Source organism: Ischnura elegans, chromosome X (assembly GCF_921293095.1).
Source record: "Ischnura elegans chromosome X, ioIscEleg1.1, whole genome shotgun sequence".
NCBI classification, from domain to species: domain Eukaryota; kingdom Metazoa; phylum Arthropoda; class Insecta; order Odonata; family Coenagrionidae; genus Ischnura; species Ischnura elegans.
In genome coordinates, this window is record NC_060259.1 from 9,165,645 (window position 1) to 9,191,843 (window position 26,199).

General features: G+C 38.0%; 1 protein-coding gene across 2 annotated transcripts in view; it reads left to right on the forward strand.

Annotated features, from left to right (window-relative positions):
* The window catches only part of LOC124171343 (glutaryl-CoA dehydrogenase, mitochondrial), a 120,453-nt gene that overhangs the window by 16,867 nt on the left and 77,387 nt on the right, over positions 1-26,199 (forward strand). For both annotated transcript variants that reach the window (XM_046550497.1, XM_046550498.1), the window contains exons 4-5: positions 1,888-2,100; positions 5,828-6,113. In XM_046550497.1, coding sequence (XP_046406453.1) covers positions 1,888-2,100; positions 5,828-6,113 — 499 coding nt within the window. The remainder of the gene's footprint in view (positions 1-1,887; positions 2,101-5,827; positions 6,114-26,199) is intronic.

The following is a 26,199-nucleotide window of genomic DNA, read 5'->3' on the forward strand; positions in this document are numbered from 1 at the left end:
CTTGCATTGTTTTCTCATTGTCCTCTATTGCATAACTTCTGTGGTTAGACATCCTGCTGGGTAGGCACTCCTTTTGACACACTTAATGGGAAAACGAAAGTTAAAGTATTCTAATCCAAAACAAATGATGATGTCTATAAGTCGCGTGTAATTGTTCAAAAGGAATTGCAAATAGTGTGGAAAGCAGTTACAAATGAATCTTCTCTGTACACAGCAGTTACATTAGGAATGATGAAGTCTGGAAATTCTGTCAGATCGTTCAAAAGTTCCAAATCTGTAGAAAGCAGTACACACTCTGTACAAAGGAATTTGAAAGGCATTACAAATGAGTAGCAAATTTCTTCATATTTCCAATTTTTGGTACAAAAGAGTGGAAATGAGTTCCATATCAGTTCCATGACAGATTTTGATGTTTCAAAACAGTTTCAAAAGGTTTCCAAAGCAGATGCAAAGCAAAAATTTTTCCCTGAGATCCTTCCTGAGTAACGCCAGGTGGCCTGCTAGTCTTATATAAGTTGCTTACACACCAACTTGATTTGGGTAATGAAACATGTTGACTCAAGCTGGAAAATGATAACCTCTGCCATGAAAAATAGCTAAACATATTGCATCAAGCTTGCGCATAATAATAGATGAATGAGGTGTTGACTGGCAATGTAAAGCTGCTGAGTTCCTTATTTGCTATTTTTAGCCCCATCCTGCAGTCTGAAATTGTTCTACCGTAGGTCTAATATTTTTTATTATTGAGAGTAGACCTAAAAAGAAACTTTTAAGATACATCTGCTCTTAGTATGATGTAATAAAACATGGTTGTACATGATGAAGAACACAAGTGGTAATTTCCACAGTTTTTAATTCAACACTCAATAACCGACCGTGGTGTCAACACATTGTGTCGTTTTCAAGGTACCATTAGTGTTCTTCGTCATGGATATAGCCAATTTCCACAAAATCCAGCCTAAAACGATGTTAAACGTAATAAAAAAAATATTTTAATTCTGAAAATTTCAATTTTTTGGCAAAAATATAAAACTTAATGGCATTTGCGCAATCTAAAGATATTATCCCATAGACCTAATATTTTATGTTCTTTATACTACAGATGATGCACAGCTTTTAAGACATATATGTTTTTGATCGAGCGAGTTTGACTTTTTTCGGCTCACCCTATTTCTAAGGTAAGCAAATGTAGTGGCCAAGAACTCGAAAATTACGGCATGCATTTTAGAGCTTACAGTGGTGGGGTAGCGTAGTGTTACTCATGTCTGGCACAAATGAATATTGGTTGCTAATTATAGCCAGAGATGAATGGTTGGAATTTCTGACCGAAAGACATAGATCCTGAATGCCCAAACCCTTATTTCATGGTCAAAGAAAATGTTTTATTTATTACTTTGGTCGGAATTCTTTTTCCCTTCGGAAAATATTTTAATTAGGGTCAATCTATGTACTGTATTTGTGATTATATCTTCAATCTACGCAAATGTCTCATCACAACACAATGTACCAAAGCACTGGCATAGAATCCCCTGACAGCCAAGTCTTCATTTTCCTAGTAGCAGGGAATTCTTTTTATAGAAATTTTACTATGTATAAAACGTTGATACTAAGATATTTACTCTTGGACTGTGAGCAGCTGCTGGGGGTTTGACTGCATTAAAAGCCAATTAAACCCTCATGTTCATTTGTACATATGAGTAATTTGTGGGCCTTGCAATTATTATATAATTTTAGGATGCAGCTCATTTTTTAATTTTCACCATTAATTCTGGCATTGATGAAAGTTCTCAAATAATGTTCTCGAAATGAAATCGTTACATTCATGATATGCAATAATCACAGAAGTCCAAATAATTTACTTATGAAAGATCTTTGACCTGAGGAAAGTGCTATGACCTACGATTTCCGGCATTCTCTCAAAAGCTTGTGAAAATGGGTGCTGAAGTTATTACTTATCCCTCTGCATTTACGACCACCACTGGTCCTGCTCATTGGGAAATCCTACTTAGAGCACGAGCAATTGAAACACAGTGTTTTGTTGTAGCTGCTGCTCAAGTGGGCACCCATTTTGAAGGGCGCTCTTCGTATGGCCATAGTATGGTAAGTGATCAGCATGTAATCTTATATTGTGTCCATCCGATTAAAATAATTTTGTTGTAAATGTAAATCATTTATTTTGATTGAAGCCGATAATGCTGTAAGTAATGGATTGTTGGTACTTTAGTGATAAATATTTTCTTCAAATAACAATAATATTTATTTAAGGTTCATTGCATTAAGTAAAGTAAACATGTACAGTTTGTAGCATCATCTCACAGCTATTTGTAAATTACTGCCTCATCACGAAAACAATTAATATACTATAAATTAAACCATGCATTACATTTTACCCTCATTTACTAACTCATCCGCTGAATGCTAACATTCTTCCAATAACATAGTCTTTTAGCCATTCTATGGACACGCCGTGAAATTTGAATTAAAATTTGAATATTTTTTGAATAGTGGTGGATTGGACCATATAACATATGTATAGTGGCAGAAAAAATTAATGCAAAGCTCATTGGTGTCTGAAAGCAGCCAGTTCAGTAACTACTTGTCTCCCAAAAGTTTTCCCTCATAATGCTGTCATACAACCGGGAATTTTAAAGCAGTATGCCCCTTATACCGGGGAAATAATCTTATCCATCGCATTATGACAACGCGCAAAAGATCCAGCTACGAATTCTTCCCCATATTCTCTGAAGTATGCTTCGGTCACAACACACCTAGAATGGAGCTAGAGGGTAAAGTATCATGCAACGAATAATAGGTTCCTCGGATCAAGTCTCAGTGACAGCTAATTTGATGCCGCACTCACACTGCGGACATTTTTCTGATCTTAAAACTTTGCACAACCTATGACAATGCCTAGAGAATGTTGCACGACTATTGAATTCTTACACGCTCATTTATTTGTTGAAATTCAACTTTATGTTGCATAACCATTAACAGTTAACTGTGGAATAAATTTGTACTACCTTGTCCGCAAGAATTCCTCGAAGCAGAATGAAAGTATATTTTTGAACCAACTTGAAACCTCCGAGAAATCGGTTGTCTGTTATTCAGTACATATTGCAATGCTTTGCTTAATATTCTATGTCCAATAATAGTTTCCCGAAGATTACATTTGAACAAATTCCCACGTAGCACAAAATATCTTCTAGATGTCTACAAAATATCTAGAACGTCTTGAGCTAATGTCTAGAAAATATCTTGTAATATCTTCTAGATATTTTATAGATATCTGAATGTCCGCTTTTCTGATATCTACAAGATATCATTGAGAAGATATTTTCGAGACATTCATATTCAAATTGGATCCATTGGGAAAATTCAGGATAAATGAGTAAAATATAATATTTTTCGGTACAACAAGATTTTATTTTCAACTGACAGCCTACTGGTAGAGCATGAGGTGATATGGTAGGATGCCTTCTGGGGATTCTTCCTGAATATTGGGAATATGGAACCTCTCTGGCATTCACTTCTTTCTAATGAGGGCTTCCTCCTCTGATTCCAAATTTGAAGTTAGCTAAGCAGCTTACAATTTCCTTTTAGGTTTCTCAAAGGAGTCTGCAACATTATCAATGAATGTTGATTCAGTGTCTTGCGATATAAGTCTTGAAGAATTTTTAATGCAAGTTTTTGCCAATGTATTTAAACATCATCAGGGCTATGAATGAATGATATTTATATGAATGAGTACATAACTGTGATACGTAAAAGGTTATGGCAATATTTATTAGGATAGTAAAAAAATAGTAGTAAATCAATTATACATAATTAGCATAGACTAGAATTTTGACATACCTTTTATTCCATTGAATTGGATTTGTTTACTGATGGTAACTAAGCTGAGACATTTCATAGTTACCTATCAATTTTGATTACACTGGACATATGGGAAAAGAGTCCCCACTCAAAAAGACGTATGCTTGACATCTAGTAGATTTTTATAATATCCACTAAATTGAAGACATTTTCTAGACTTCTAGTAGATATTTAAAATATCCAAGACATTGAAGATATTTTCTAGACATCTAGCAGATATTTAAAATATCCAAGACACTGAAGATATTTTCTAGACATCTAGAAGATATTTAAGACATCCAAGACATTGAAGATATTTTGTAGATATCTAGAAGATATTTTGTCCTATGTGGGTTAATATACTGAAATTATAAGGAATGCGAAGCTGAATTTATTTTGGAAAATTTGATGTCCATTTTAAGCTTGAATAATTTCTATCATTTACATAGTTATCCGAAAAATTGATCAATTCGGTCACTAACCGATTCCTCTCATGGTAAAATGAAAGGTGTAAATAGATGTTTGTGAACTTAATAATTTTTTTTGAAACTTCATTTTTAATCACATGGGTCAGCGGTTCCCTACTGCTCGTACACATATCCCTTGTGGGTACGTGATGAACCAGCCAGGGGTACACCGAAAATAATTGGTAATGGCAGAAGCCAGGAACTATGTATCTCTTAACCAGGAAATACGTAAACATATTATGTGGCGTATTTAAAACAAAGTTTCTATCTATACAATTATTTATAACTAAAAGTTAACTATATATAACTATTAGTGGGTTTTATAAATTAGTGTGCAAATTGAAATAACTGTCTTACAACTGCATTTTGAAGGCGAAATTCTTACGTATAATTGAGCTCTATTTTATTCCTAAACCTATGTAGAGTTTTAAAAGTCATCCCCAGCTGAAAGTAGGGACTAAATAAACAGCAGAAATCGCCAACAGTCAAATATTCGTATGGGTTCGAAATAAAATTAGTTCCATGATAGTGATGAAATATTTTTTTTAATTTATACATTTGTAGTGCACACTTTGTCGGAAAATTTAAGGGCAAGCATAACATTTAATTGCCTCAATCATTTGATCAATGTTTTGGATGAAATACATCTGTAGATGCCCAAAATTTCCCGATTGAAATCTGCTGAGTTTGGGTGGCTCAATGTTCTCCCTTCGCTCAGCTCTGGGGAGGGTACAAGGAATTTTCTCTTGAAAAGAGGGAGGAGGAGTAGGCCGTGACACATTGCACATGCAACTAATATTAGGGGGCCTTGAAGTGGGGCTGGACGATATGGAAAAGGTGGTCAAAATTCACTCCATAGTCAACTGCCCAAATGGTTATGTAATATAGGAATTGAATTTCAACAAATAAATGAGCGTGTAAGAATTCAATAGTCGTGCAACATTCTCTAGGCATTGTCATAGGTTGTGCAAAGTTTTAAGATCAGAAAAATGTCCGCAGTGTGAGTGCGGCATCAAATTAGCTGTCACTGAGACTTGATCCGAGGAACCTATTATTCGTTGCATGATACTTTACCCTCTAGCTCCATTCTAGGTGTGTTGTGACCGAAGCATACTTCGGAGAATATGGAGAATAATTCGTAGCTGGATCTTTTGCGCGTTGTCATAATGCGACGGATAAGATTATTTCCCCGGTATAAGGGGCATACTGCTTTAAAATTCCCGGTTGTACGACAGCATTATGAGGGAAAACTTTTGGGAGACAAGTAGTTACTGAACTGGCTGCTTTCAGACACCAATGAGCTTAGCATTAATTTTTTCTTCCTCTGTACATATATTTGCTGTTGATATTCATTTATAGTAGATGCATGTGACAGCCTGAGGAAGACTTTAATGTTCAGTGCGTTGAATGAATGCTATTACTTTTGTCTATCATAATGTTGAGTATATTTATTTTTATGTATATTTGATTGCTTGGGTTCAAAACCTTTCCATATATATGATCCACAGGTTATAGATCCCTGGGGAAAAATTTTGGCTGAGTGCACTAATGATGGAGTTGATGTTATAATTGTTGATTTGGACCTGAGAAAGTTAGCCTCTGTGAGACAAAATATGCCTGTGTTGAGCCACTTGAGAGAAGACTTGTATTATTTGCCTGGGCCCTTGTATGCCATGCAAGCAGATTCTGGGTTTGAATATCAGTTTGGTTCCATCATCTTGAAAGAATCTGTCATATTCCTGAAGACTCATCTTACTATAGCATTTGTGAATAAAAAGTGTGTTCTACCTGGTCGTATCCTTTTTAATATTACCATGTGAAAGGAAGTCTTAAGTAAGTGAATTCTAAATAATCTTGTAAGTTTTTACTGTGATAAAAATGCTGTTGGCTATGACTGGTTTCCATTCCTATGGAATATATTTTGAATGGAAGAATAGTAAGTCTTGTTTTATAATTTACTATCGATGGTTTAACCAAAGCTGGTTTGTAACTCTAAGTACTATAGCTGTAAATTTGATCAAATGATTAATTTAGTTGATTTTAGAGTCATGTCTGTAGTAGGATTCTAATGATGATACACCTTTTGTCTACCAAAGAATGAAACTCACTGCAAATTAAATGATATATTTTATCAGCATTAAAAATACGTCTCCTAAATAGATCTGTTATCAATCTCTCATGTAGTCATATTACTTCTGGGTGAATTTCAAGTCCAGTAGGATCTTTAACCCTTTGACATATGCCCATAATAATAATAATAATAATATTTATTTGCCCAAAGGATACTATATGTCATGATACAATCATAAAACAAGTATATAGGGCACGTCAAAATTAACAAATTCACATAAGAAAATGTTACATTTCAGATTGAAGATATTCTTTTATACTATAAAAACACTTCTCTATTAAGTAAGCTAAGACACTCTTTTTAAAAACATCAATATTTTCTATACTTTTAATATATACAGGTAGGTTATTATACAATTTTGTACACATGAGCTCAGGCCCTCTAGATACCAGAGCTAGGTTCGATTGTTTGACATGAACGTCATTGCATCTCCTGGTTTCATAGGAATGTATCCTATTATTCATAGTAAAACAACCTTTATACCTTTTTACATATATGACACTCTGATATATATATATACGCAAGGTACAGTGAGTAATTTAAGGCTTTTAAAAAAAGGGCGACAATGAGCTCGACACTTTAGTTTGCACATACTTCTCACAAATTTCTTTTGTATAACAAACACATCATGAAGTTGGGGCGAAGATCCCCATATTATAATTCCATATGAAATTCTTGAGTAGAATAATCCATAGTAAAGGGTTTTCAGAACATACTGGCTTACACTATGCTTTAATACAGATATAAGATAAAACACTGTATTCAGTTTTTTACATAGGTGCTCTATATGTGCATCCCACTTCATATTTCTATCCACATAAATTCCTAGAAACTTTACACATTCCATATCATTAAGATAATTATTTTTACATTGCAGTAGATCATTGTCCTTTGGGCTGTGCCCAGCAGAAAACAATATCACTTGGGTTTTATCATCATTTAGCCTTAGTTCATTGACATCACACCAGGTTTGCATGCATTTTATTATATATTGACTGGAATCAATTAACGCGGTCAGATTTTTTCTTTTTGATAAGATGGTTACATCATCTGCATATAATACACACTTATTATCTTGGGTTACAATTTTATTAGGTAGGTCATTGATGAATATTAGAAAGAGAAGAGGACCCAATACTGACCCCTGTGGTACACCCTTTTTGACTTCTAACGTGGAGGAGAAATAGACTGTCCCATCTTTCCTGTATGCTACTTTCTGTTTTCTTCCATGAAGATATGTCTTAAGCCAATTTAGAGGAATGCCCCTAATACCTATTGATTCACATTTTTTTAGCAATTTGTCATGATCCACAGCATCAAAGGCTCGGCTCATGTCAAAAAATATCCCCATTACCTTATTTTTACTATTTATTTCCTGTGTAATATTATCAATTGCATTAAATAGAGCCAATTCTGTCGATTTTCCCTGCTGAAAGCCATATTGATGGAGTGATATTATGTTTTGCTTATCAAGATAGTCAATGAGCCTTTTACAGAATACATACTCAAATAATTTACCAAATTGTGGCACTATAGATACTGGCCTGTAGTTTTGCAGATTATTTCTATTGTCTTTGTTCTTATACACTGGGACCACCTTGGATACCTTCAAGGAATCAGGATATACACCTTCTGACAAGGACTGGTTGACTAACGAGAGTAAGGGTCTTCGTATGAGGGACTCACAGTCTTTAATTACTTTTCCCGTTATTCCCTCAATGTCAGCAGACTTTTTCTTTCCTATCTTGGCTATATAGAGAGACAACTCTCTTTCTGAGCAAGGCTTAAGATACAATGAGCTACTTATTTTATGGTTTTCGAGAGTAGCTCCACTTTGGGTGGTAATCACCCTCTTAGGAAGATGCAAGAATGAGTGGTTTAGGGCATTGGAGATTTCAATGGGGTTTGTAGTAATTTCCCCTTGTTCATTTGTAACTTGATCTGGCAGAACTGTTGGGTTGGCATTGACATTACTTTTTATGATGTCCCAGGCTACTTTAGAATAATTAGAGGCATTCCTAAACCTTTGGTCATTATACTCCCTTTTTGCTTTTCTTATAAATATCTTATATTCTTTCCTAAGTTGAGAGTACTTCTGTCGCAACCCATCATCATTTGAGTACCGTATTTGCAAAAATGTTTGTTTTAGAACTCTGGATAAGTTTTGAACTTCTTTTGTAACCCATTTTTTTGTGCTGACACTCCTGTGTTCCACGGACTGCAGCGGAAAAGCTAAGTTGAAGTAATACTTAAATCTACAAAGATATTCATCAAAGTTAACATTCAGAGGTCTTCCACCATATATGTCTTTCCAATCTTCTTGATTCAACAATACACAAAAATAATTCATATTATGCTCATTAAAGAACCTACATTGATTTAGGGTTTTTGATTGAGGATGCTCCTCATGTATATGAAAGATGGATACAATAGCTGAATGATCAGATATTGCTGGGTCAAATACTGAAGTATTAACATTAGATTCATTGTAATCAGTGAAAACGTTATCCAGTAGTGTCCCTGTGCCATTAGTAATCCTTGTTGGCGTATTTACCAGTGGTTTCATTTGATAGGACTGTAAAATTTGCAAAAATCTTCTTTTATCTTGTCCGTCCTTAAAAAGGTTACAGTTGAAGTCTCCTGCCAATATAACATTAGAGACCCATAACATATTTATTCAGTGAATTATGGATGGCTTGGTTTGACTCCTCTGTTATTTTTGATTCAGGTTCAGTTCTTGGTATTGGTTTTCAGTCCTGGTTCTCAATTCTAGGTCTTAATCAATTTTTAAAATTTATATTGCTCTGTACAAAATACAGTAAACTCTTGTTATTGTGAAGGTTACAGGACCGAGAAACCGGAGGTTTGTAATTACGGACTTCGTAAGAGCGTTTCTTTCTGGAATCATCACAAAAAAAAAACATACCTTGCAACAATTCCATGTCTCTTCAATCTCACGTACTTATCCTCACACTGCGGAATAGCTTCATACTGTGATATACAGGATTAAATTATGTACAAATACAGGAAGTCCTCGACATACAAACAAGATGCATTGTGAGAGCTTGTTCGTAAGCTGGTAAACCTATGCAAGGCATAAAAAAAATGTGGTTATCCTGCAGAATGCATCACTGCATTACAATTTTACTCATGATTGTGATGAACTGATCTAGCTGCACATGAGACACTACTGGAGCCATGCACTGTCCATGGGAAGGAAGAATGAAGTGAAACACTGTACAGGTACTTACTTCACAAAGGGGATTTAATTGACACTTTGTTCAGTCTGTGCCCTAAGTGTGAGTTCCTTTGCACCACACAGCATTGTATTGGCCAACTCCAAAGGAGTCAGATTGGAAATTTCAGGCATGCTTGGATTTTTCAAATGTTCATATTTCTGAAAGCTCATAAGTAGAGAATATACTGATCATAATATTTGAGCAGTAATGAGTGGGTCACCATGATTCCTCAGGAATGACGCTTATTATGTGATATTGCGTGAATACTGAAGTATCCTAAAATTGATGCTTTTGCACAAAATGCACAAGGAGAAATTAAATGTAGCACAATGATTATGACCATCGTAGTGTTTATCCACCTTTAAAAATGCCGTTGTTTATCCATTGGACATCGTAATAAAGTTCACTTTATGACCCCTGCGACCAGAACTGAGGTTCATAATTTCGTAATAACGTTTATTTTGCTATAAATTGGATTAGCCTTTATGCCGGGACCAACGATTTGCTTTGTAAAAACGAGAACTTGGTAATATCGTTGTTCATATTAACGAGAGTCTAATGTATACGGCCATCTCCATACACAGTGACCTTACTTGAACACCATTTTTTGGTCCCGTGAACAATCCCAAATGAACCCTTGGATTTCCAACTGCGGGTATGAAACTTTTCATTTGTACAAAAACCTCAGTTATGAAACATATTTCTCCAGTCCCATGACATGAATTACCTCACTTTTACCAGTGCCGAATCCAGGATAAAAATAAGGAGGGGGCTAAGTGTGGGGCCTGGGGGTAATCTCCCAGCAGTAGTAGGGGTCAGAACAAAATAGGGTAGTTTCGTTCATCAAAGAAAATGAAAGGCATTGATTATGATTTGTTACCCACCATTAGTGTATTCATAATCAACAAATTATTTGGTTTAAGACATCCCAGTTTAGACGAATGTCAATGGTCAATTTTAACCTCATTTGAAAAAGGCCAGATTGGTGGCCATGCGATGCCACTCCATGTGACGTCACAGGGACACAAGCAGTCAGGAGTTTTACATCGTCTGAGATTACCAATACATGCATGAGGCACAGAGCTCAAGGAAACGTCTCATCTACTAAATCGCCTACTAAAATTGCCTATGGTCAGAAAGTTTCCTTCGTTTGATAGGGTATTAATAATCCTTATTTAAGCCAAGCGCTACCTGCTAGCAGGGTACTCGGCTACCTGCTAGCAGCCTGCATTGTAGCAGCGCTCATAGCCTCGCAACAAAGGTGGCCTCACTTGGCAGCAGCTGGAACCAGAATGACGTCACACAGGCTTTTCCCAGCATTCATACTTACAATTAGCCGTCGCGTTTTCCCATGCTTGAAAATTTTCACTTTTCATTTCATCATCATCACTGGTCAACAATCCTAGGATTGGTTTGACGCAGCTCTCCACTCAGTTCTCCTATCAGCTAATCTTTTCACACCTACGTATTTCTTCTCTTTCACATCTCTCTTTACTTGTTCCATATATTTTGTTCGTGGTCTTTCTTTTCCATTCTTGCCTTCCACTTGCCCTTCGACGATTGTCTTCATCAGGCCATCATGTCTCAAGATGTGGCCTATAAGGTTGTTCCGTCTTCTTATTAAGGTTTTCATGAGGCTTCTCTTCTCTCCTACCCTTCTTAGGTCTTCCTCGTTACTAACTCGGTCGATCCATTTCATTTTCATCATTCTTCTGTAGCACATTTCAAAGGCCTCTATCCTTGCTTTCTCCGCTGCGGTCATTGTCCATGCCTCTGTTCCGTATAGGAGCATACTCCAAGTGTATGTCCTCATAAATTGTTTTTTTACTTCCATATTAAAGTTTCCCGCTGTAAGCAGGTCTCTCTTTTGGTGGAATGCTCTCTTCGCCTGGGCTATTCTGCTGATAATTTCCTTCTTGCTTCTCCCGTCACTAGTTATCTTGCTTCCCAAATAACAGAATTCATCCACCTCTATCAGTTTTTGCCTCCCTATTTTAATGTTGGTCTTGACTTCTTCTCTTCTGCTGCATACTAAGATCTTGGTTTTCTTCGTGCTTATTTTCAGTTGATATCTACTCATTACCCTACCCATATTAACCAGAATATTTTTCAAATCCTTCTCTGTTTCTGCTATAACGGCTATGATCTTAGCATGCTAATTTTTTCTCCATGGATATTCACTCCCAATTCCTTTTCATTGATTTCATTAATGGCTTTTTCAATGTAAACGTTGAAAATTACGGGTGACAATGTACAGCCTTGTCGCACTCCTTTCTTAATTCTTGCTTCTTCACAGCTGGGCCCTGATTTTATCACGGCTACTTGGTTTTTGTTTAAACTGTGGATGATTCTTCTGTCATTATAAAGAACCCCAATTTCCTTTAGGATTCCAAGCATTGTGCTCCAATCCACGTTGTCAAATGCTTTCTCTAAGTCCACAAACGCAACAAATGTTGGCTTGTTCTTTTCCATTCTCTTCTCTATGAGCAGTCTTAGGGCCTATATTGCTTCCTTTGTGCCTTTATTTTTTCTGAATCCAAATTGGTCCTCATCCAAGTACTCTTCTGCGTTTCGTTCTATTCTTCTATAGATGATCCTTGTCAGTATCTTTGACGTATGTGTAGTAAGGCTTATGGTCCTGAAATCTTTGCACTTCTCCGCTCTTTTCTTCTTAGGAATAGGGATTATAATGTTCCTCTCGAAATCCTTTGGTATCTCACCTGTCGTATACATTTCACTAATGATTTTGTATAGCTGGTTCAACGTCTTCTCTCCTGAATTTTTGATTAGTTCTGCAGGAATGTCATCAATGCCAGATGCTTTATTTATCCTGAGGTCTCTTACAGCCGCATCAAATTCCGATCTTAAAATTGGGGCTCCCATGTCATCGGCATCCACTTCCCTCTCGTTTTCGATAGCATTCATTCTGAGGCGACTTCCTTTGTACAAATCTTCCAGATATTCCTTGCATCTCTTCCCTTTTTCTTCGTTTTCAATCAATAGTTCTCCATTTTTGTCCCTAAGGGTATTACATCTTACGCCCCTTTCCTTAAAGTGGTTCCTCACTATCCTATAAGCGGCCTCTACTTTTCCATGTTTAAGATTGTTTTGCACGTCTTCGCAAATGCTTTTCATCCACGTTTCTCTTGCCTTCCGCGCTTTACGACATATTTCGTTCCTTATTCTCTTGTAACGATTCTGTCCTTCCTCTGTTTTCGCAGCCTTGTATTTTCTTCTTTCTTCAATGAGATCTAATACTTTTCATTTAATCGCAATAAATAGATATTGTCATTTAAAAATGTTAAAGCGTGAAATACGTACTCCAGGAGTGATAATCTTTCCATTTAGGCAATAAAAAAATAGGAAACCACCCTATTACTATTTTATCTAGTGTAAATAGAATATCCAATGGCTGTAGCCCTCTTAGCACCTCTCTGGAGCTACCACTGACTTAATAGGACGTATCAGTGGCCTAGTTTTCATAGGACAGCTGTCCTGTGAGAAGATTGTGGCAGGAGTGCTGATTTAGTAATGGTAGTAAGCATGCTGTATACACAGTACAGAGAGATGCTAATTATGAATAATTATATAATAAGTTTTCTGTAATTGGTGCGTAGGTTTCCGCGGCGTTGTTCACGATGACTGCTAATTTTCGGGTTCTCCAGCTCCAGAGAACCTGAAAATTAGCAGTCATCAAGTTTTCTGTAATTATTAATACTGTTTATTAGATATTAAATGTGATTATAGTGGATGATCCTTAATCTGGAATTGTTACCTAAGGCATATCTATCTCTCACGGAAGGTTTTCTTGAATGTTACAAACTTAATGTTTTCCATTTCCCCTCCAAAACAATGGCCAAATGAGCTGTTGAAAAGCCTTCGGTGCACAATTTGGCTTCCAAGGTCTTCCAAAAAAGGTAACGTTATATTTAGTGCGCATGTAAGTCAATGGTGATTCAAAACAATGGTAACAGCTGCATTTGTTGTCTTAATGGTTGGGATAACCCCACCTCTGCATAATGAATGGAGCCAGGCTTATGTGGCAAGCTGATCAAAATGACTCTCCTTGTTTCTCGGTGGGTTTACATGAAACATGCTTGGACCTTGAATAACTATCAGTTTAACTCTGTGTAGTGGAAAGCTATTACCTATTTATAACAAAACGAGAGTTAATGTGAATGCCCTCTGAGAATAACTCGCATCTTCAGTCGTCACATAACACTGGTCGGCATCAAAATCCTCCCACGAAGGTGAAAGGGTGTAACGGATAGATTTTGAGATGTTTATTACGAATATCTCATTGAGAAAGTTCCAGCATGTAAGGATTTTTTTGGAAGGGTGCTGTTTCCATAGTCGATTGAAATTTTTTTGACAGACGTATTTTTGGTATTTAATACGAGTTTTCCGTGTTTGTAGTGCATAATTTTTATCTTAATCCAAGAGCTGTTACTTGGCTACATCCCAGGAACATTCTTTTCTCTAGCTGAAGACCCCCGTAAACGTACCCCCTTCCCTTGGGTTGCAAAGATTTACTGTCGTTATACACTGCATACACTAAAACCTAGGCGTTATTGACTGATAAAGATTTCGTAATCTACTTGCAATCATTCGTCGACTCCCTTTTGTCTAGATGACAGGCAAGTAAAAAAAGGCGCCAAGACATACACCACATTGTCGCGTGGAACAAATATTTCAGTTTCGAGTTGATCATGGTGTTACAATGTGGTGTTACGCTGTGTCGTAACGCCACATTGTAACACTACACCACGTCATATATTGTGTTTAGCGAACATGCCAAGAACTTGCAACAATTCGACAGATTTATTCTGCTATATATGTGGGGAAGTGATTTTTAAGGGATAAAGTAGGCCATTGACACCCTACCATCTGTACTTCGAGTGTAAAATTGGCGACCAGGATCGCGTTTGGGCTCCGATACAAAGTTGTAACTCGTGTGCGCGTTCTCTCACAGGATGGTTGAAAGGTACACATAAATCGATGCCGTTCGCCGTACCTATGGTGTGGCGCGAGCCCCGGGATCATGTTTCAGACTGTTACTTCTGCCTGACTAATATAAAAGGTTTATCAAAAAACATGAAGCATAAAATACGGTATCCTTACTTGGATTCCGCGAGGAGACCTGTGAAACATGATTTTTTTCTGCCTGTACCCGTACCACCAGGCTCATACACCCTGCGAGGTGTTTCATCCGATGAAGAACCTGCTGCTTGTGAGGATGTCACACAATCTTCGAGTGCACAGTCAGGCCTCAATTACACTCCACTGACTGACATTAATGAACCACATGTGATAAGTCAGGAAGAGTTGAATAATCTGATCAGAGACTTAGACCTTCCCAAGTCTAAGGCTCTGTTGCTTTCATCACGACTTCAATATTGGAAAATACTTAATAAAAATGTTAATGTATTGATGTACAGGAAGAGAGAGAGGTGAACCTAGCTCCTAATTTTACAAAGGATGGTGATTTGGTGTATTGCAGTGACATTCCATCGCTTATGGGACAACTGAAGTTGAACTACAACACTGAAGATTGGAGGCTATTTGTAGATTCCTCTAGGATAAGTCTCAAGTCAGTGTTACTACACATTGACAATGGAAAGCCATCCATCCCTATCGCAAATGCTGTACATAAGAAAGAAACATACGAGAACATGCGAAACCTACTCCTGGCAATTAAGTACGAACAGTTCTGTATGCGCTGACCTTAAGGTTATTGCCATCCTCACCGGTTTACAAGGAGGTTACACAAAGCACTGCTGTTTCCTGTGTCACTGGGATAGTCGAGCCAAAGATCAGTACACCATCACAAAATGGCCGCCAAGGAAGCAACTGGTCCCAGGGGAGATGAACGCATAGATCTTTCATATAGGTAGATGGCGCATGACGTCACGTAAGCGTGGTCAACGTAAGCTTGTCGTGTATCACGTGACTCGGGTCAGCATCGTGGTGAATACGCGTAGTGCCTTCGGTTGCGATGAGAGATTCCTGAAAGGAATTTGTGTTTCTTTTCACTGCTAAGTTTGTTCCTGTTAAAATTAATGCCGTACTAGCCATGGATATATTTATTACTGAGTAACGATACGTGTAACGCATTGAGTGCGCTATTTAATAAGAAAATAAAAAGCATTCAGGGTAGCTCAAGCATCCGGCAAGTAGCGGAACAAGGATATTTTCCGTGTTTTGACGATGGAAGTACTCACTAAGTATTCACAGCTATTACTTCCCTATTTCTACATTTAAGGGACCATATCCTGGAGCGAGATTTTGAAGAAAATCAGACAAATAACTTAGTTCGTGAAATAATATTCGAATACCTAATGATCAATCAAGAATAAGAACAAGTAAGATTTATTTTCGATCTATTTTCAACGCATTCGGCTACCTGAACAAAATGTATTTTACAGAATCTGTATGGCTTCCAATTCCAATGACATGTAACTGTAAAGACTATTTTTAGGCTACATTATGCCTATTTGAGTGTGAGCTGAGGCTGAGCCCTTAATCAGTTCTTCAGGTTCCTCTTTTTTTCTATTGCCCTATGCTAACTGAATCTCGTTTAGACTGTATGGTTTCTGATTGCTATTATGTTATTTCTTAACCTTTTTTTCTTGTAGATTCTGTTTAATGGATGCTGTCTATCCTTATTTTGGAATTATATGAAATTGATATTTAGGGGAACACGGGGCGGAACGAGGTGGCGGGTCGGAACGGGGTAAGCGATTTTTTTAAACGCGAAAAAAGGTGCTGCGCAAGCAGCAATAACTATATCTAGCCCAGATTGGTGTTCCTTATATGTTTAACAACAACAGTTTGGACTAGTTATATTTACTCCTGCTTTATTTCGCGCTTAAAAATCGCTTGCCCCGTTCCGCCCCGCTACCCCGTTCCGCACTGGGTTCCCCTATGTTTTACCAAATATATGGACATACACACTGTGGTCGTTTAGAATGTAAAATTTATAGTCTTCTTTGATGGAGTGAAATTTGAGCTTCACTTTTGTACTCAAACCTTGTTTTCCATTGTCGGCAATACATCTTCGAATGAACTTTATTATCTGCGATGTTTTCATTACACCTGCAGTGGGCGTATATCGTTAAAGGTTTCTTTAATAAACAAGAATTTCTTACTAGTATATGTTGAAGCATATTTAATCATTTTATGCGCACTGACTTACGTACGAGAGATGTTCGCGTATAAAATTTCATAATATCAATGCTGGCACTGTGACTATTGCGGGTACTTTTGTTAATTAACATTCTTAGGATCTTAAGCTATATTTTCATCAATTTGCCCTGAGCGACGAGAGATAATTACCAGATATGAGGAATAATCAGCTGGTTACAGCTCCTAATGTTCTTCTGTGGCTTTGAAAGTCATGCAACATTGGAAGTGCTTTTCCTTAGAATTGCCTTTTACCCATTCATGAAGCCCATGGTTAGTTAACAATGACATTCTATTAATAGCTTATTATTGAAAAAAGATAGTACCTATCATTTGTGTAGGATTACTTATTAATGTACTGGATTGGTGGTTGAAAGTCATAGTCTATGATTGTCTATACATTATTTTTCAAACCGAGTAATCTACCTCTGTGTTATTGCTAACTGCTGTCAAATTTATTTACGTATAAAAACGGAGCCTTTGGACGCAGGTGATGCTCTGTAAAGGACACAAACGAAAACAAGCATGTATTCCTACAGGCTGCTACAGTTGCGCGTAATTGGGGAAACTAGTTCTTAAAACTGAATTGATGTGAACTCTATTTTGCAATCAGGTCCATATATAATACAGCAAAACGTAAATAAAAATAAATAGCAAAATAGACACGTACTTCCCTAGCGCTGTAAGTAAAAGTAACATGTCTTTTACCGGAGCGGGAACGCTATTCACAACAGAGAATTCAAACGCCGCCATTAATTTTGACCCGAACCACGTGACTCCGAGAGCGAAAGTGGGGGCGGTATGTTGGCTACGCGCTCCGGCCGTAAGGGGCTAGGGGAAAGCGCCATCTACTGTATAAAAGATCTATGGATGAACGTGGCAAATGATTGTCTTGTGGATCTGGAGAAAATATTCTTACCACCCCTTCATATCAAATTAGGGCTCATGAAGGTCTTGAGCCCATGAAGGCCCTGAACCGGGATGGTGAAGCATTTAATCATCTCAGAAAACTATTCCCAAGACTCAGCGAGGCCAAGGTGAAAGAAGGTGTTTTTACGGGACCTCAAATCAGAGACGTGTTTAAGGATACCACATTTGCTTCTAAGCTTAATGGAATGGAATGTGAGGCTTGGGAGGCCTTTTGAGAAGTGTGCAGTAACTTTCTAGGGAATCATAAGTCACCTGATTACAAAAACATTAATTACGTCATTTCGTCATATGGATATGTAATATGTCCCTAAAGTTACACTTCCTGCATTGCCACCTGGACTTCTTCCCTGAAATATACAGCTTGGAGGAGGTCTCTGACGAATACAGAGAAAGGTTTCACCAGCAAATAGCTACCATGGAGAGGCGCTACAATGGTAAATGGAGTGTAAATATGTTGGCAGACTTCTGTTGGAATGTGACACGTGAGACACCCTGTAGTAATTACAAGAGGAGTAGGTACACGAAGTAACACGTAAGTTTTAAACTTTAACTATTATGTAATTTTATTTGCATAATTTATATTGATTTTTAATTATAACGTAATAATTGTAATGGATGGAGAATAGCATCTTTGGGCGGATATTGAAACACCCCCGCACCCTCCTCCCTGCAAACTGGTACGTCCTGGAGAAAAAAGGGTCACGGATTCGAGTTCAGAAGCTCGAAACCTACAGGAATTACCTATGTACTTTGGTTCGTGGGAGCGAAAAAAAGTTTCATTTTGCCGACCAGTGTAATCATTGAAGTGAAATTGTGGAAGTGATTGAGTCCTTTTGATTTAGGAAAGACTTAGCACCATTAGATCGCATTTAATACTAAAAGTATCTGCTGTTGAGATCAGAAGTGGGAGGTTGAAACATTACTTGAGGACAAATCAAACTTGTGATCCCTGGGCTGGTTTTGTGGAAGGATGCCAATTAAGAAGCACTACCCGCTATATTCAATCAACTCATGATAAAATTTCATGTGTATATTCTTGTTGGTGAGAATACATACATGCAAAGAGGAAAGCTTTCTTTTTCTCTTAAGCTAATTTTCTTCATTCACCACCCCCGGTTATAACAGTAGTTGCGTGGTTAATGAAATTGCTAACTTAAAAAAGTTACATGAATACCAAAAAAATAATTTTTTTCTGAATATCTTGGGTCCAGTTAACCCAGAAACCCAGGTAGAAACCCAGTGTCAGTATTAGGCTCTTAATAAAAGGCTCCAAGGAGACACGGCGCATATGCCAGACAAAGTGTTGCACTGGAAGTGCCTTTCGCACAACACTCAAGCATTGTCAGGGTCATATATGAAAAGTTTCTGCCACTGCCAGAACTCAAACCTGGACTCATCAGGTGCAAAGTCCACTGTCCAGCACTCCAGCCACTGTCCTGATCCTGCCAGATTATTGATCTTCTATTGTATGTCTTATTAATTATTGACCTAGCCCTACCTCGTGATACATAAGCAAAATTTTTCACCCCACTGATAGGTTAATTTGGATGACTTTCATTGGCCATCTGATTTTTTCCCCAATCTTGGTCTGTCTCTAGTAACAGGCCTGAAAACAACTGTTATTGAGCCAACTGTTTTAGAAAATTGGCTTCTCTGCAATCATTTAGCATCACCAATGCAGAATTTCCCCTTTGTGAGTTGAAGATTAAGCCTTGAGGTGTAGAGCCAGAAATGCTTACCATTTGGCCAAGAAATTCAGCCTAAGAAACATTGTTCAGGAATGAAAATTTAGGTTTCCCTTTTGCTAACACGAACATTTGTGGTGTAGCTTGTGATTAGTATACAAGATTATTGGGCTTAATTTTCCTACCTTCAACTAAGTAATTGCAACCTGGAAACAAGGCAGACCTATTTGAAAAGGGTTTCACGCTCCCTTAACATGAAACCTCCTCTATTATGAAACTTCCTCGCCTATGAAACTTTTTTTTTTACTGTCCCCTGAAAGTTTCATGAGTGAGATTTTACTGTATTTAATAACTATTAAGGAGTTCTGTTGAAGTGTTTGAAAACAAAGGGTTGAAATGAGTTTATGAGTTATCTAAACTCTTTTACATCTCACATAATGTATCTAGTCCTCTGAAAAAAATCTGTATTTAGCATTATTTTCATTAAAAATATAAACTGATATTAGAGCAATAGAGGCAAAATACAATAGGTGATTTCATGTTGAAGTCAGTGTGTTGATATTAAAAAGAAGAAATATTATTCTCTTCCAGGACTTCATAAATGCATCATAATTGTTCCATCTGTTTTCATGGAATAGTGTACTACTTCATCCAATCCCTTTAAGGCGGCTGCCTCAACATATAGTATTCTATGATCAATCACCTCAAAATCCCCAGCATCCTAGATTCTATAGTTTTTTTCATAATGGTGCCTTCCACATTTAAGAAAACCTGTGTCATATATCTTTCTATCAATCTTACTTAGGAACACGTCCAAGTCCTCTTTACTGCCCTGATATTCTCCTGGCATTCTGCTCATGGCAGTTACATTATTCTCATTTAGCTCTCCCAACTCTCTCTACACAAAGGCAAAAATCACACCACTCTTTAATTTGGTCTCCCTCATAGCCAAAATACTCAAAATAACTCTTTACCTATCTGTGTGGTTTGCCCTGTCTTTCTTAGTCGATCCCATTTGTGGTCCAATGTGTGTGGTACTTGGCGTCACATCCCTGCCATCAATTTTTTTTTTTTTTTTTCGTTTAATTCTCGGCCAATGTTTTCGTATCCATAAGATTTTACACACAATGCCGGGTATTTGCAAGAGCTAAAAAGGTGTAAAAGTAAAACTCTTCTAAGCTGTTCCAACCTTAGCTTGCATTATGCATCTGACCTTTCCTTGCCAAAGAAATGCCTTGAAAACAATTGTGATGTTGTAATATTGGTAGCAATCCCCTGTATAGAGATGCCGCATTTGGTTCTGTTTCTCTTTTCTGCCAGCTCCAATGGGTCCCTACATGACAGCTGATATCACTTGGTCGAAAATAGTTCAAATTAAATGGTTACTATTGCTGGTGACAAAAAAGGACTTTTTTTTGTCGTAGTGAAGTCTGATGTGAAGCAAAGTTTTTCTTCATCGGATAATTTCATAAATGCACTCTGTTTTCCCTACAAATTTATTTAGTGTAATTCTTTAACAATTATACGTGGTTTTGTATACTCCTTGATTTTTTGGGGTTGTAGATGTGCTCGTTGCTCCCATTAGGCAAGTAAAAAAACTTGAAGGTCTCAATGAAGAGGAAGCGGCAGACTTCTTTAAAGTCATAAGAATTGTTGTGAGGGGCATGGAAGAAGTCCACAATACTTCATCTTCTACTGTTTCTGTCCAAGATGGAGAGCATGCTGGCCAGACCGTATTTGTAAGACCTATTTTGAAGTTCTATATTTTGTTTTATATAATGTTTGACTGTGCATATCAGATTCTTATGTGGGATCTCTTTTTTTCATTTGAATCTGGTGAGTCAGATTGTGGCACTTGCATCTTCTCATTTGATGTTCCTCCAGGGATCCTTGCTCTGCCACGTTTCTCTTTTAACAAATTGTCATGGGTGGTAAAAGTTTTTCTCTGCCATCAGCAGCGGATCCAGAATAGGGACGCACGCTTCTGCTGCCCAACCTCTCGCTGAGCAGTCGTCTCTTTCTGTTCACCACTGCTGATGTCTATATCACTTATGATTGTCAGGGTTCCCACTCAACCGTGAAAACCTTAAAACCGTGAATTAGCCGTGAATTTCGTCTATCGTGAAAAAACCTGGAAAAAGTCGTGAATTTTGTCTTAAAACCTTAACAATCTCTCAATCTTAAAAATAATACCTTCCCAGAAATTTTCATCTTCGTTCGTAGCGAGCGCACTTCTATTCATTGTGGTGAGCATCGTCGCATGGGTCAGAAAAGCGTGGGAACGAATGTTGCCTGAAAAAAAATCTTTCCCCAGCTCAGGCCTTTTCTCTCCCCCCTCCTGAAATATGACACCACTTCTCATCAGCTTGTTTACTTTCCTCGACTGGCTTGGTTTTCCCTCCCTCTGTCACTGCTTAGTCCCCCTTCCACCCAATTAGGCTTCCCACTGGCTGCAGCGACCACTTTGGAAACTATATCTAGATGGCCTTCGTGTCGAAAAATTTGAACGTTTATTCAACACCCTCAATCCTGTGATTGGAAGACCGCTAACCTTGAAAACCTGCTATGCGTTGTGGACACTACGCTCCCTGCGTTTGAACCGGGCGACAACGAGCTTTCGGCGCGACGTTACTAATTGTCGCGCGTTGCGGCCTGAAAACGAGAGAAGATTTCCGCTTATGGCAACACAGCATTACACGATTTTCGCATGCGTCGACCTGGGACTTGCCAGTTTTACGTCGCAATCGGAAAGTTTGTGTGGAAATATTTGATGAGTGATAAAGTAAAGTGAAAGTGAAAATAACATCTTTCAGCAGGTATTTATTATGTCTTTATATATTTCAAACCAAGTGAATTATAATTTACCTATTTGCACCTATATAAGACAAGTTTTTTTCCTCCTAACTCCTGCAGAAAAGAGGGTTATTCTTACAATTGAATGCAAAATTCTCGACGTCAATCGGGTTGCATAATTTTCGTCGGAAAAAATTATGGATACCTGAGTTTGCCACCTAATATATATAGCTATACAACAAAAAATCAACGTCAAAATATACCTGATCAGTAATTTTTCTTATTAAATTTTGTGTTTAAGTGAAAAACTATTGCCATTTTAGGCAGCAGGTAAAGCGTGCGTGCCAATCAATCGCCGGGTGCACTTCCGCCGTGTCCGCGAGATCACCTGCTTTACCCTGGGTTCGGCTCCATTCAAGTTAGAGCTTGATCAACTTACAAAATTTTTGTGTGATTGATTACAATTTACCTAAATTTTAACCAGAGACGGATCCAGGATTTCTTTCTGGGGAGTGGGGGAGCACAAGCAAAGCCGTATCCAGGATTTTGTTCTGGGGGGGGCACAAGGATACCTCATGATACAAAACGAGCGCAATGATAATGTGACCGTATTCGAAATCTTGCATATTTTTTAAGTGTCTGGGGGGTATGTGCCCCCGTGCCCCTCCCTAGATCTGCCTAGGATTGTAACGTTAAAGTCTCAATGCCGTCGCGATATAAACTGCTACAAAGTCGTTCCATTTTTCCCAGAGCAACGGTATGAAGGGAACATGATTTGCCTCTGATTAGAGAGATCGATTCAGTTTTGGTTTCAGAGTATTACGATAGCGGAGAAAAGAAGTCATTACACTGCCGCTTTCAAAAGAAAAGTTATACGGTGGAACCTCGATCTATCGTTCCCGCATTGATCGTTCGCCGTTTATGGTCCCAAATAAAGTTCCTTGTAGACAATGTAATTTTTTCCCGCATCTATCGTTCCCCGAAGTATCGTTTCTCACATTGATTGTTTGAAGATCGCGGTTCTGACGCATAAATTTCCCGCATCCATCGTTTGACGAAAATGAGACCAAATAAATACAATGTGTCATTTATGGCTAATAACGACATGCACATAGTTGGAATCTTCCCCAAGAGATGGAACTACCATTGGGAGAATCTCAGTATAGTTAGATAGTTAGAAAAGAATGTGTATCTTTAGGGTAAAAAATTTCATGGCGCAGTCATATGGTCACGCTTGGCCCTCTGCAGTATGCTCTGCGTACCCCCGTACGCGATAGCATCAGTTCCGAACTTCACCTCGTACGAGTGGTTCCCTACTTTCCAGGGTGGCTGGACTTCGAACCACCGAGTGTTTTCCATGTGGGTTTAATAAAGTCAGGTTTCATTTTCACTAGTTTAATTTTATTCGTCTTCGGACCATGGCCCCTCCGAAGAAACTATTGAGAACTTAAAGAGATGGACTGAAAATAATTGAACATGAAGAAAAGAATCCGGGCTAGATACGCGTGAATATTGCAGAGCGCCTTGGGTTGCCCGCTAGCACATGACGGTGGGGGTGGGGGTAGAGTGAGCTACCTGGAGAAAACAAGTAGAGATATGAAGGCGAAGATCCAGGTGGGCGTGCCACTGACGATTAACGCAACATTGTTCACGCTTTACACACTACCTCAATTATATTAAAAATATATTCATTAGACAGGAACAATTCAAGTAATCGACTATTTTTGGCCTTCGTCATCCATCTCACAACCAGTCACTGCGCCGGCGAATGCGGTTGTTTTAGGCACAACATGCCCATTGCTCTCGTGAATACGTGTACTGGAAATGGTGTTTGATGGATAAGAATTTTTACATCAGACTGAAATCCATAATAGCAGTGTAAATGCCGAGTGGAGAGCAAACATTTTTTTAGTGAGGCGGCGTTTTCCTTCAGAATTTTGAAAGAGATATGGGTCGAATCAACAATATGACCTATGTGTCTTGATAAAGTACTACTATTCCTGTTGTTATCTAAAATATTGTTTGAAACCTTTAATAAGTATCTTAATTACTCGCCAAAATCCTGCGTTTCCTGGGACATAGGCAACCTACCAAAAAAATAAAGCATTGATCGTTTTTCCGCATTCATTTTATAATCGTATCGTTATTAGGAAAAAAAAATTTTCCCCCAGTGGAGTTCCAAAAAAGGAGGGTAGTCTTAGAATCGTGTTCGTCTTAGATTTGTGCTAATACGGTGTATGAAATTGTTTTTCGATTTATTATGTTCTATAAACAATTTTCATAAAATATTTTCCGTTAAATAAGAAAGAATAAATTTATTATGTTCTATAAACAATTTAAATAAAATATTTTCCGTTAAATAAGAAAGATTGGGATGGGGAAATTCGGTTACTGTGCAGTAATAACAACATGCGCAAAAAACAATCTCTCGGCGAGGAATTAAAAATGGACCTCGGGTGTCCGGACGGAAGAAGGTCCAAAGGGTATTCGGCGTCCAGGCAAGAGCGCGGTTGGGCTGGTCCTTAAGTCGGCCCTGAATTTTGCAAATGATAGATCACGTCATAACAGATATCACTTTTCATTGCAGCGTTAACATTCACGGCGTTTGTCGCGTACGTTAATTTTCTGTTGATATACGGCCAGTGATTTTCTTATTGTTGGCTTATTAACGGACCGTGAATTTAGCGAAATTGAGACCGTGAAAACCTGAAAAAAAAACGTGAAAACCTGAAAAATAACCGTGAAAACCTGGAAAAATCCGTGAATTTCATTATTCAGGTAGAGTGGGAACCCTGATTGTGTTACAGATTGTGCAGTTGTAATTTACTCTTATGATAAAATATACTTATAAGAATGTCCTCCAAAGTGTGGAAACATTTCCATTTGGATAGGGAGAACTCAATATATGCCATCTGTGTGCACTGTTGCGTGAAATTAAGGTGAGGAAGTGCAAAATCCTCCTCATCACCCCTGAAGCATCTGTGTCTGAAACACAAGTGATGAAATTCAGGGAATGAGAAAGTGAAAAATTTAGGGGAAGCATGTGTGAAGAAAATTTGAAAATATTAAAATGTCTATGGCAACCAAAATTGCAATCCTTGTATTGTGTGCACCCTGAAGAAACTTGAATCATTACTACATTTTATAGCAGGCAATTTAAAAAGCATTTGGATCCGAAGATCCAACACCTGAAATCAAGGATCCAATCCAGATCTAGTTTGAAACCACTCTTGAAAGAAGTTTGCCGCCTGCCCTGACAACCAGGAGTTTATGCGTGATGCCGCGTCTTTTGCTCTGAATGGCGCATCGGAGCCTGGCCAGGGTTGCACAGTAGGCTTCTGAGTTAGATCGTCATTCCTCGTGTCATAAAGTCCACGTGCAAAACACCGTGCCTGTCCCAGAACACCGTTGCCTTGATTTTGCAGCACGACAACGTTTGTGGTCAAAGATGGCCGTCCTGAGTGATCATCATCGTCATCGTGAACATTTTCGTGGCCATCTTTGAATTCTCCAACCCATTTCCGCACTTTGCTCATTGCATTAGCAGAATATACTTCACAAAGCTGAGGGTGAATGTCGGCACCTGATATGTTTCTTGCAGTCAAAAATCATATCACTGACCAAATCTCACACGTGGCAGGTGATTCAATAATCTTAAACGTTGAAAAGATCCACAGTAAAGCGTAAAGGTTAGATACAGAACTGTAACTGGCACGTGGTTGTTAGCAAGGAATGACTGGAGGCAGTGCGCACACTCATTACGGACGGCGTGAGAACTGCTTACTTACGGCAAAGCGGCCCTTACTTAAAAAACAGCCCTCGTGGCAACAAATACTTTTTTCAGGGATTTTATCATATTGCAACTTTGAATACAATGGTTCTGGTTAGTATTTATTTTATGAAACACATTTGTTGTGAAA